This window comes from Candoia aspera, chromosome 2 (genome assembly GCF_035149785.1).
Source record: "Candoia aspera isolate rCanAsp1 chromosome 2, rCanAsp1.hap2, whole genome shotgun sequence".
Taxonomy (NCBI): domain Eukaryota; kingdom Metazoa; phylum Chordata; class Lepidosauria; order Squamata; family Boidae; genus Candoia; species Candoia aspera.
The window spans coordinates 153,315,946-153,329,199 of record NC_086154.1 but is presented as its reverse complement, the minus strand read 5'-3'; the positions used below and the strand labels follow the sequence as shown (position 1 = coordinate 153,329,199).

Here is a 13,254-nt window from a genome sequence, read left to right as displayed (position 1 = left end):
ATACAGAGATGCAAATGTTAACAAGTACAATCTAACAAATCTACGCTGGCATGTTCATAAAAACTATTTTCACTGGTATATTCTGTGCTGTAATAAAACTCAGCTGCATCTCAAAACAGCAGTTCTCAGTAGGCCTAGCTTTTATGTAGGCATTTCAATGCAGATATTTATTTCTGTTGACCTTTCTTATGCAGAAGCAATACATTATGTCTAGAATACAAATAAAGGAAGGAAACGTGTTTCTCAATTTCAGTTGAAAAGGACAGAAAGTTTGATTTCACGTAGCCTTCATGGCAACAGGCATTGAAACTGAATTAATAGTAGTGTGGTGAAAGAAATCCCTAGAAGAAGCTGTTGAGGAAGTGATCCAAACAATCATCCTGGAGATCATCCTTCACAGCCATTTCTGTTTGGCAAGCCGTGTGTTGGTAGCTTTCCCTTCTTTTGCTGAGCTGTTGGGGAGAATTTGGCCTAAAAAAAAGACAGACAGACAGACTTCTACTCTTCCATATAGGTCCTTCCAAATCCAGAGAGCTCAACAGCTTCCAGTTTATGGGAAAAGGGGCAAGATTTAATTAAAGGACTCCATAACAGATATTTTTTAAAACCCTAAATCAGTCTCTATCAGTGCAATTAATTCATACACTGTGATTATATATTATGCACTGTGCTATAATGTAATATTTGGTTTCAGTTTAACATGATGTTTGAACCCAATCCTGTTTATTCAGAATGCCTTGGTTAAAACAATCCTACTTAATGCAGTATATGAGCCTCATTCACTGTCATTCCCTCTTCCCACCACCAGAAAATAAGTGCCTTTCATCTGCAGCTGGAAATACACCCCAAAGTAGCTGAACCTAAAACAGAGAAAATAGTCAAATTCCAAGTTATATACTTAGTAAAGATGCTAAGAACATTTTTAAAATCAAAGATCATTTTTTGAAAAGTTCCAAAGCAAATTAAAACTTGGACACACCCCAACAAGAGCAGATATAGACATATTACCTTCTGTGTAAACAGACACACTATCTAGATATAATCACAGAAGCTAGAAGGTATTCCCAAACAGGAAAGGGTCATGATCTTAAAGCTACTTCAAATGTATTGTTCCACAAGGCCAGGAAGAATTTAGAATCTTACCAGTTGTCTGAAAGAATTTGCTCCTTGCATATTACAGGGCTACCAGTTTTACAGGAAAGCTGTTTTCTTCTAAAGATGTCTGTTGGGGTGCAGCATGGCGTGATAAGAAACTTGGGGTATGGTGTACAGATGGGTCTGGCCCACTTTTTTAGTCTGGGTGACTCTTCACAGTCTACAGTCAAAGAAAGAAAAAGACAGAAGCAGAAGTTCTGAAGTCTGCTGTGGGAGATCAAATATTTACTTTGTCCAGCATCCTGTTGCCAACAGCAGCATATAGACTTCTCAGGAAGCCTACAAGCTGGGCTTTCTTGTTCTTCCCCCCTCCTGCCTCCCCACAGTTGACATTAGTGGTAAGTTGCTACCACAGAGAACATTAAGCTTAGTTGATCTTTCTCAGGCCAATGGCTGTATTCACTAACGTTCCAGATGATATGATTAGCATGAAAAAAGGAAAGGAGAAGCAGAGCATAAAAAGAGGGCAAGGTAGAAATTGATAATCAGTAAGTTGTTGTTGTTTATTCGTTTAGTCGCTTCCGACTCTTCGTGACTTCATGGACCAGCCCACGCCAGAGCTTCCTGTCGGTCGTCAACACCCCCAGCTCCCCCAGGGACGAGTCCGTCACCTCTAGAATATCATCTATCCATCTTGCCCTTGGTCGGCCCCTCTTCCTTTTGCCTTCCACTCTCCCTAGCATCAGCATCTTCTCCAGGGTGTCCTGTCTTCTCATTATGTGGCCAAAGTATTCCAGTTTTGCCTTTAATACCATTCCCTCAAGTGAGCAGTCTGGCTTTATTTCCTGGAGTATGGACTGGTTTGATCTTCTGGCAGTCCAAGGCACTCTCAGAATTTTCCTCCAACACCACAGTTCAAAAGCATCTATCTTCCTTTGCTCAGCCTTCCTTATGGTCCAGCTCTCGCAGCCATATGTTACTACGGGGAACACCATTGCTTTAACTATGCGGGCCTTTGTTGTCAGAATCAGTAAGTTACGTATATGAATAAAAATAACCAATTAGGAACTTTCAAAAGCTATAAAATGTCAAAAACAATTTAGACATAGTACACTTTCATAATACTTTTACCACCATTCCCCATTTTCACACCCACATACACACTTATCAAGTGCCTAGATCAATCCAAAAATGTTTCTGAAGCACAAATTTACATAAAATTCATCCATATGTCTTAAAAGCATGCTATTCGAAATATTTTTGACAAATTTCCATTTTTAAAATTTCTGATCCTTTGCTATGACAAGACATTTTATCCAAGCTGCTGAGATTCAATGGCAAATGAGAAGGTATTTGTCAGCCTGGGAGTTGCCCACCTTAGCTGTGAGCTACCTTAATTGATCCATTTTTTTAAAAAGCCACCTAAAACCTTGGCTATCACACACGGTGGCAGTGTATTCTAGAAGGTAAACAACATGCTTTATAAAGCAAATCCTTTTATCTCTCTCCTGAATTATGGCCAACAGATATGTTTGGTGATCCAGGTTTTAGCACTATGTACTAAAATAGCACATTGTCTACATTATGGTAGTTTTATGAAGTTCCATAACTTTAATTACTTTCATTCTCAATTAACAAGTACATGAACTTTTTAGTTTTTCTTGTAAGGAAGGTGATCCAAGCCCTTGATCATTGCCCCTTTCTGTTGAAACAAGCAACAGTGTTACTGAAATACTTGGGACATTACCAAATGTTTTGAGATGGGAGGCCAGGTATGAAATTAGAATGGAGAAGGCACCACAATAGATTCAGAAAAAGTGACCAGCTTTGGGGATAGAAAAGAAGGCAACACAAGAACAAGGGGAGAGAAGAGGGAATAAAGCAGGGACCATGCGTGGTATAAAGTAAGGAAGAACAGATTTTCTTTAGTCCTCCAGAGCAAAACAAAAATTGCCCTAACACTCCCGTTAGGAGAAGGGCAATGCTTATGGAAATTCCAGAGTCGGAATGTGGAAACAATTTGTGGAGATGGATAGAGATACATCAATCATTTGCAGCTCAGATTGTTGGAGGCCTGGAGATTCATCAGTATAATCTCATTGTCACCACTTGTCACAGATCAGCATTCCCCAAAGTGGTGTTTTCCAAATGTGTTATAATACACCTTCCAACAGCCATGCTATACTGGGATTAGGGAATTGCCTTCTGACACATTTGGATAGAGGACTGGGAAAGATGCCATCAAATGCTTTCTCCCAAAATTCTCCATGAACGGCAATTAATACTGAGAGGGGAGAGGATTGTTTTTCTTTGCACTGGCTTCACAGAGGACAGGGGCAGTACAAAAGGCTCACTGCTCTGCAACAGAGGCCCTGCCCAAGTGAAATGCCTTCTTCTAGACACTGGGTAAACTCCACAAAGGGCCAAAGATGCCCTTGTCCCTATTTACAAGGTATAGAGGATTTGGAGGGAAGGCAAAGCTTCATTCATAGCATGAATGCCAAAAAAAATTGAAACCCGAGGTAGAAACAGAGCACATCTACAACTGCCTTTGGTAGAGTCTGTCCAAATGGAGACATGTCCTCCAGCAATGGCAAAGGACCCGATGAAGGAAAAGGGGAAAGGTAACTGGCAACCTCTACAGATCTCAGGCTATTAATGCAAGCCACATGTTTTGGGATTCATGGAGCTTGAACATGCCAGGAAATTTGAGTCTCTTTCAGCAAAGCTCTACAACATTACTTGACAAAATGGAAGAACCGATCATGGTTATATTAGAGAACCCAACCTGATGCTCTCGAAATGTATTAGGCTACAATATCTATCATCCTCAGCCAACATCTGGAAGCTTGGAAAGGCTGTTTTAAATGTATCATCCATTTTAAATATCCATCCTAAGAAAGACTGTAGGTGGCCAGTGCCACGCAAAACAGGAAATTATTTGAAGATATTGTTTATTTGTTCAATTTAGATTCCGTCTTCCCTTCAGGAACTCAAAGTGGTATACACAGCACTCCCTCCTCCCATTTTTCCCACAACAACCCTGTGAGGAACAACATAGTTACCTTGTTCTTCTCCAAGAGGAAGTGGGGCAGAAAGCCGCCACTTAGTATTTCTCCTATCTAACTTTGACAATGAATTCAAGAATTCTTGCTTCAGGAACAGAGCCTTCTGTTCTTCAAATCGTTTCCTCTGTCCAGAAACAAACAGGAAATATACTTATTAGGACTTTGCAGTGCTTTGGATTCAGGCTCCAGAAGATACTTTGGACTATGCAGACAGTGCCTGCCCACAGTACCTTAAATCAGTTCTGTCTTTTCCTGGGATTGTGCGGTGGCTTTAAGGTGCTCTAAACGAATGCTCTGTATGCATGCCAAAGAATCATGTGAAGCTGAACCCAAAACATTGAGCAGCCACAATCTTCTTCCCTTCCAAGATTCCTCTGAACTATTCAGACCAACAAGAGGGCACACTGAGTGACACCTAGAGGGTACTCTTTGAGACATTCTATATTTCTGTATCTTTCATTGTGTTACATTTTATTCTTCTACTTAGCTTTGCCTCTTCTCATTTTCCCTTACAGCAATGTTGGGTTTTAGAAAAGGACAAGCCTACCTCTGTATTTTCTTCCTTCTTGTTCCTCTACCCTTAGGTTTCCCTCTCTGCCTTTCCGTTGTTCTAATAAACACCTCTCAGATTGAGCTCAGCTGAGATTTTGACCTGGACCTGATCACAAGCATGCCTTGTTTAAAATCCTTCCTGTTGCCCTCAGAACTTTTGTTAAGTGCCTGTATCTCAGTAAGTACTCTGAATTATTGCATCTAGCCCTGTCCAGAATTGCTCAGCCGCCTGACCATTAAAGACCCTCAAGATGCTCCCTCTGCCATGGTTTCTAGGATTTCTTCTCCCTTGCTTGCACTGTTGCCTAGGTACAGGAAATGTACCTAGCTTGCACCAGTAAGCTGTGAGGGTACAGCAAGGTGAAGAGAGAAGTTCCTGTGCTACACTTCTCCCACCTGTAGAATTTAAAATAAAGTATGACTGCCTTGCACCTTGCCTGCAAGTGCTGTTAATTAATTAAAGGCTGAGGTTATTAGTCCCAAACTTGCATTATGAATGATTGACTGATATGTATGTACTGGTGTCAATAAAATAAAAATGAAGCAAGGACAAATACAGCGTCTCCGGTTCTGGGGTCAGAATCAGTCACTGGGAGGTGACATTTTTTGCATTACTGGATATCCCAAACAACAGCTTAGTGTTGACTATTGATCCAAATTAGGGCAAATAAATAGTCATTCAAAACATCATGAAAATACACAGTCAAAACCAGACTGAAGCCACATGCCTGTATTCTTCACAAAAAACATACAGTACTTCTTTTCAAAAAACAAAAACATTGCTCAGTAATCCCAACCAAACTGAGCCCTTTTTTGTTCAGCGACATAAGAGTGCACCATAGTATTCTGTCAAGAATACTGCAGATATTAACTTAGGGTTTCAAGAGAGGTTTTTTTTAGCAAATGGAGAGAGGAGAATAATAAAATAGAAACACAAGGAAGAGATGGGGCCAGACATGGAGAGTCAGGGGTTTCTGGTGGTAGGTAAAACTGGATTCCAGACGTGAGCAACAGGAGACAACAGGTTCAGTCCTAGCTTTCTCATATTCTACCGTGTCCCAAATTATTCAAAGACTAGGTAAGTGCTATCTATTTCATAGCATTTTGGGGACACACATCAGTTGTGGAAATTTTTCCAGGTATTCCCACTCATCAAATACCCTCCCACAGACCAGATCTCATTTACAGACACTCTAACTTAGCCTTATCACTTATTTATTTTTAGATTACACAAATGTTAAGGCTAATCTTGTGCTTATGACACCTCCCTGTCAGAATCATTTTGAAGTTATTTAACTCACAGAAATGAAAGCATATTCAGTTGTAGCACCAACAATGAGAAAATGCAAAATTCAAGTATCTTTTCTTACCATCCCCGAAATCGGCATTTAGCTTAGACCCTGTTTGCATCTGTAAGCCACAAGCATCAAGAATGTAATTCTCCTTTTCAGCCCAATCTCTGTTAGAAAGAATTCAAACCACCGGAGAACACCTGTCTATCTGCCCTGCCAAGTTCACTGTCTGGAGGCTCAGCATGTGTGATACTGAATACTGAGCAGAGAAGAGAACAACGCTCAATACTTCAGTAACTGGAAAGGCAATTAAAGGAGAATTTAAAAATTACAATAATCTGGTATCCCCTAACGACAAAGCTCTACGTTTCAACTCTTAATTTCACCCCACCTATGTCTGCCGCAATACACATTACAGAAAAAATGTTATTCCCTGAGATCAGCAGTGTTGTGGTTCATTTCAGACAGGTCCCTTTGCCAGCTCTTTGCAGGCTTCCTTCTTCCTATCGGTTGGGCGCAAGAGGCAGAACGCTTCCTGAGACTGCGTACATTTTTAGGCTCCTTTTACTGCATGGAGGAAAGCTTCCAACACAACGCCCCACGGAACAGCATCAGAGTAGCTTCTTCAGAAGGAGCTCCGCTTCAATCCGACAGCAAACTAAATTCCACCTCGGAGCAACAGTATCAGCTAGCAGTTCTAGGATGGTTCTCCTGGGAAGGGCAGGTTTCGGCAGATGACAGAGATCCTTCGCTCCCTGGGGACCTTCCTTCCATCGAAAGAGGACTCCTCATCTTTAAGGATTTCATGAGTGAATTCGTAACGAGCAGGCCCTCTTTATTCAAAGAAGACATCAGAGAAGACATCAGTAAGTTACCATAACCCCAAAAGGAGTTCTGTCCAAAGCATGACATGCACAATTAACAGTCTGGAAAGAAGTCTCATGTTTCAGAAACAAAACTTTGGCATTTCATGTCTTAGGTCTTTCTGCAATCCTGAAAGGTATCTCTAGTTCTGTTCTCAGTGAAGTTTATACCCAGACTACTTCGTGTACGTGAACAGCTACGGCTCCTCATTAATTTATGTAAGCTATTCAATCAGATTAGATATTATAGTTTCCTACTTCCTGGACAACTCTTCAATACCGAGCACCTGCAAGGAAGCAACACAAATTCTTGCTTACAGACAAAGCGGATTCCCATTAACACTCCAAAGTTAGGGAACTGCAATTTGATAGAACAATCCTAAATGTGAAATTACAACTTGACTTTGGTTTGTTCTAACAAACCACTGCTCCTTACGTTTTGATGTAACAGGGCACCGTGACTTGTTAACCACAGAAAGAGACATTTCCCGTCTCCTCTTACAGCCATGGAGGGAGAGGGAGAAGGAGTGTACAAGCCCAAGACCCATGATGGTGCATACCTGTCACAGAAAACCGTATTTTTCTATTACATATAAACTGACCCATCTTTCGATGTCAAATGCGTAACTTACAGCACTTTCTTCCAGTGTAGTACCCCTTAAATGCACTGAACATAACTCCTATCAAACCTAACTAATATGGTCAATTATCAGGGCTGACGGAAGTTGTAGTCTAAAATATTAGGAGAGCGCCAGGTTCAGTAAGATGGTTTACAACTATGGCAATGGCAGGAACTGTTTGTCATATTTATGGAGAAACATCAGTGTTTTTGACTCATTATTCTCAAGTGAAATCTTTACTTAGTGTCAGTACAGCATGTCCCAAACTGATGGAGGCATTCCTCAAAGAATCCTGCCTTTGATGCCTTTTTGTTTGATCCTACACAAGGTAGAATTTGTGTTCTTAGTAGTTGCAGCACAGAGTATGTGTTGAACCCAAGACGGATCCTGGGAACAGAGTATGTTCCAAGAAGTGATGGTGGAAGGATATCGTGGAAGAATTCCTCTATCAAAAGCCACTAGACACGATAACTACACAGGAGTGCATATACCGAAACAGTATCTCCATAAACCACGCGTTTACAGAAGCATCTAGCTAGCCACTGCCAGAAAACTAGATGCTAGACTAGATGGTCACTTAGCCTGATCACCTAACCAAGCAATTTTTATTACCTAAGAATGTAGAGAGATCGGCGTTCCAGCAGAAGGTCCAGCCAGTCCTGTGGATTCTGTTCACTAACCAGGCGCATTACACTTGAGGACAGGAGGGAAAGGCCTGCAATGGTGCAGCCACAGAACTGGCAAAAGGAAATGTAAACATTACGAGATTAGGGTAATACAAATTACCTGTCGCTTTTTAACTAATACTAGGATGTCAAGTTGGCCTGAGTCTCATGCTGCAACTGGACACAGCCATTCTTTTTTCCATTACTCAGAAAAAGAATACTAGGGAATTGTGGGGTGGGAAAAGTTACCAAACTTAAAAAGGCTTTCTTTTCCAGAGACTGAAGTCTAGTCGTCAATGAGCTTATAAACTTAGACTATTGACTAAATTGAAGTTGAGTATGGAAGCTCACCGTACCAAATTCTGTGGGGATAGACAGACAGACAGATGGATAGATATGGCACAGTAGGAAGACTACTAGCTAGAAGCCTTCTTGCTTACATGGATAATATTGTATTTCAGGGAATTGTTTTGAATAGAAAAACATTTCTTTACATGAACCTCACCTGCTGATTGAAGTGTAAAATTCTTGAATTACATGTTTAAGTACTGAAACACAAGCTGTTTAGGAAATGGACAGGTCACTTGTGAAATGCAGTGTGCTAGAAGCACAAGTCCAAACAGAGACAGTATTCTGTACAGTAGAAGCAAGAATTATGTAAACATTTTTATTGATTTAAGAGCCAAAAAGCTTCATCTCCTTGAAAAATATTATCTGGCTTATGATGGTAATCGGCATGCAACCCTGGGGCTACTCACATTACTTGGGGGACCCACCCTCCACTGCCATGTAGCATCAAAAAGGCTCTCAGGGAAGAAACATGGTCCACAGTGTGAAAAGCCTAGCTCTGCCTTTCAAGAGAGAACAGCAACATAGACAGACAGACAGACAGACAGACAAGTAGCATGCCTTGGACACCCGCATGCCACAGAACTCAGTCTTAGCAACTAAGGGTCACTGGTACATCATGTATGGGTATAGAAACAAAGTCAACCGTTTTTTTCAAGAGAAACAAACTGAACTCAGGGACGCGGCTAAAAATTAATGGATTCTTGCACTACTCCCAAGAAATATCCCTTCAACTCATAGCCCCTTTCTGGGATCTCCTCTTACTTAACCTGATCCATTTCTAAAACTGCTGCTCCCTTCATTCTGCATTTGTTTTTCTGGATCAAGGAGGCTAAAATGCAACTTTGCCACTGCCAAGTAACTCTATAAAACAACCTTCCAATCTGATGATCTCAAGATGCATTGATGCTGGCTTCCAGACATAAGGATAAGGGCAGTAAGCCTATACATTCAATCCTGAATTGACTAGTAGGATTAAAGCAGCAACAATGGCACCTCAGCTAATTGCCATTCCTCAAAGGGCAGATGCCTATAGATGCTGGGGAAACAGTTTTGCTTCTTCTGAAGTCTACTAGGGCTATAGAAAAATGTTTGACCCTTGATATTGGAAATTCAAGGAAGTTCAAGAAATTCAGCCAAAAGACTCCTATCATGTAACTTTCCCAAAGGTAAAGAATTTACCCTTTCCCTGATGAGAAAATTTTCTTAACAATAATCAACAATTCAAGTTAAGAGGAAAGGTGAATTTCACAGCAATTGTAATAAACGTCATTCTGAAATAATTTGCAATAAAAATAGTTTAGTGTACGTGCAACGACATGTCAAGTCTTCCTCCAAGGTCCATCATGCAATTCTATGAGCTACCACAGCCTAACTACCAGAACAATGACAAAAGAATACTTTTTAGCCACGTATGGCATTCCCTCTATATATTCTATGCTATCTTACCTTGACGCTGTCTACATGCGGCTTTATGTAGCCGGTTTTATCCAAATCCAGGACGTGGACTTGAGTGAGCTGTGGTCCTCCTGGGGGAAAAGCAGCGTTCCGGACCCGTTGCAAGATCTCATGACACTCTTTGCTCCAATATGATGTTTCTGTCTCACGATACCTATGAATGGCCTACAGGAATGGAAAGAGAGAATATGAATATCTAGAAAGAAAACGAGACAGCCATCTACCACTTGATCCATATATGCATTCCTGCGATGACTATGGACTCACATGGTAATCACTAAGTGATGAATCACCAAATGTCACAGACAATCTTTTTGCATTGCCTCACCCAAACATTTCAGTTGAAACAGCTCACCAAAAAATACTGAATAATTAGTTTGAGAATACGGCACCAGGCTTCTTCTAAAGAAAGATGTGGAATATAAGCAATTTTGGGGGAGATGGGCGGTGACAAAATTTGACAGACAAACAGACGAGCAAGCAAATTTGATATTTTTCACCTATCAGTCCTTCCCAATTGGACTGCAACAGAACCGAAAGTCTGGGCTCACCAAACCCACTAAGCTGTTGTTTGGCTTTTGCTTAATATGGCTTATTACGTTGTGTGTACCCAAACAATTGCGGCTTTCTCATTAAACTATTTCTAAACAAACCACAATTTAGCATGTGTGAACTCAGTCAAGGACTGGATTTTTCCATGAACCAACAAAATTCATCTCATTCTTAGCCGCTGGTTTAGGGAAGATACAAAAGAACAATCCTTGCTATAGAAATAAACTGCACCAAAACTATCAGGTTTTGTTTTAAACTGGCTGATCAAGTGCCAATAAATGTACGCTTTGTGAGAAATGGACACAGCTTTACAATCCATGATTGTAGAATTATGTATTCCTGAACCATCAAAATGCTGTTCTTATTGTAAAGGGGAAAGATGGGTAGGAGATGAGGGAGAGAGCGAGCGCGGGAGGGAGAGTTTAGATTAAAGAGTTGATCTGTGCACACTTATTTGCAAACGAAGGAACATTTAAACAATGAATTTCCAGTAGCGGAATCAGATTTAATACCAGAAATAGGTCTAATATCCACATCCTGATTTGCTAGTAAAGAGCTAGTTCACATCAGTAAGATACCGCCCAGATCGATCGGTCGATCGGTCTAATTTATTTATTTATTTAATAGTTTGTATAATATTTTCCAAATGCTTCACATAAAAAGGACACATAAACAAGAAATGCATATTAAAACAGTAGGATAAAAACATTCCATCAAATTAAAATTCTATTCACTGAAAAAACATGCTTGAGTTTGCGAATGGCAATTAAATGTCTGAGCCAAATCCATTAAAAAGGACATCTAAATTAAAAGTATATTTCTGATATCATTTCACGCAATGCAGAAACCTATCACATAGGCAGGATGGGATGCAATAGTTAATATGCTGGATCTTCCCATATCCCAACCTCTTTCAGTGGAAACTTACATTACTAATCCAGAAACAGCACAACATCTGGATTGGATATGTGATTATTCTGGCTTATTGAACCTTGAGTACTTAAACTGTGATGGTTCATCGTGTCCATGCCTCAGTCACAAATGATAAGAAAACATTAACCCAGCTAAGATAAAGGACTTCCATAATGTTGAGTGCAGTTTCCCAGCGTTATAACCAGAAACCCTTGAGAAGCCCACAAGGTATGCATAGCTTCCCGCTGTACCATCCCAACAACAAGCATCAAAGACATATTGCCTTTGATCCTGGAGATAGCCATATAGCCACCACAGCAAACAGCTTTCGATAGCTTCATCCCAGAGTAGCCACTAGCAACAGCTCTGGGTCAAGGGCATGAATGCAAGAAATCAAGATTCAGAGGAAGGGTACATGCCCAGCCTGCAGATGGCTTCAAGGTCAATCCCTGCCATTTCCAGTGAGAAAAGGAACAAATAAAAATAGTAGCAGGCTACAATGGCCATGTTGCTTACGATAGTACAACTGTTTGAATCATAGTGTTTGGGATATAAAGCGTTATTTTTAAATATGGTGGGCAAGATACCTCTTTTACATGTATGTTCTTCCACATTATCTAATAATCCTACAAAGCCAGCTAGAACAATGCCCATCTTCCCATCTTGTGAACAAACACACAAAGTTAGTTGAGCTCACATGACACACTAAACTACAAACTAGCTAGCATTATTTCAACCTAGTGTATTGGGCAAAGCAGTCCATGAGGCTTGTTTATGGTTTATTACGTTGTGCAAGCCCAGAACGTGTGATTAATTTGGGAAACCATATGCACATTTAATAAGATCTATCAAGTCTACTTGGTCTCTCCACATATGTTCTAAACTAGGAAGCTTAAAACACCTTACGCCTAGGTTCACCCCAATAACTGGTTGGTTGAAAAAGTCACCATCTGGCCAAGTTCACCCATCACACCTAACCATAAACGGCGCAAAGGTCAGTAACGAGGCTCTCACAAAACACGAAGCCGATCCTAAGCCAACTACATGTCAGGTTAGATGTCGGGCCAACGAGCCCTATTGACTTTTCCTCGAAGCGACGCAGAGGCACCCACCCCGTCCCAATGCTCGTCTTGATAGCGGTGTCGGCGCAGCTGCGGCTCCAGCTCCTGAGCCAGCAACGCCTCCTCTTCTTCGCTAAGGAAGTCCGGCGTCACCGAAACGCCGCCGGCCTTCAACTTTCGCCAGAGAGCCTCGCTCGACGCTCGGACCTCGGCCGGCAGAAGCCGCACCTGCGCATCCTCTGCCGCGCAAAAGGCCCGAGGCGGCGGCGCGGGCCTCGACAGAAGCCATAGCAACCGCCGCCCGGCAATCTGGCCGCGCGACAGCATCACAGCTAGGATAGCACGAAGACGAGCGCCCGCAGTGCATGACGGGCCGAACTCCGCTCATTTGCATGCTGACGTTCTGCTTTTGCCTATGGAAGAGCAGGCGCCCACGTGGTGCAGAACGCGCTTCGAGATGCCTCCCCTTCATGAGCTCAGAAGAGCGGCTGGAAAGTTATGTCAGTGCGCCCGCACGTCACGCTACGTCAAGGGGCTTTATTTGGCCTATAAAAACCTGGCACTTAGGTCAGTCTTGGTAAATCAGTAACCGTTGCTGCCTGTCCGGGACTGAAAAGAACCTGCAGAATATCCCAATCATCACTATCCATTAAATATCATTAGTGTCAAAGCTCCTCCTATATTATATAGCTTACAGATATGGTCACATGATGCACTTAACTGCAAACTGGGCAGCGTCATTTTAGTTTAACGTCATAAGCCATAAAA

General features: G+C 41.5%; 2 protein-coding genes across 2 annotated transcripts in view; one reads left to right on the top strand and one right to left on the bottom strand.

Moving 5' to 3' along the window:
• Positions 1–13,254, top strand: part of KHSRP (KH-type splicing regulatory protein) — a 292,174-nt gene that overhangs the window by 74,493 nt on the left and 204,427 nt on the right. The window lies entirely within an intron of this gene.
• LOC134492431 (alpha-ketoglutarate-dependent dioxygenase alkB homolog 7, mitochondrial-like) lies at positions 5,240–12,813 on the bottom strand. The gene is made up of 4 exons (XM_063296600.1): positions 12,538–12,813; positions 9,953–10,126; positions 8,103–8,227; positions 5,240–6,840 (listed from the first exon to the last, which is right to left on the bottom strand). Exons 1-4 carry the CDS (start codon positions 12,811–12,813, stop codon positions 6,705–6,707), a joined length of 711 nt encoding a protein of 236 aa, XP_063152670.1. The 3' UTR covers positions 5,240–6,704.

Coding starts and splice junctions, on each gene's coding strand:
- LOC134492431 (XM_063296600.1), bottom strand. CDS start 12,813: ATGCTGTCGCGCGGCCAGATTGCCGGGCGGCGGTTGCTATGGCTTCTG. Junction 8,228..9,952: donor CGCATGTAGACAGCGTCAAG/GTAAGATAGCAT, acceptor TCCTTTTGCCAG/TTCTGTGGCTGCACCATTGC. Junction 6,841..8,102: donor CGATCTCTCTACATTCTTAG/GTAATAAAAATT, acceptor CTTTGAATAAAG/AGGGCCTGCTCGTTACGAAT.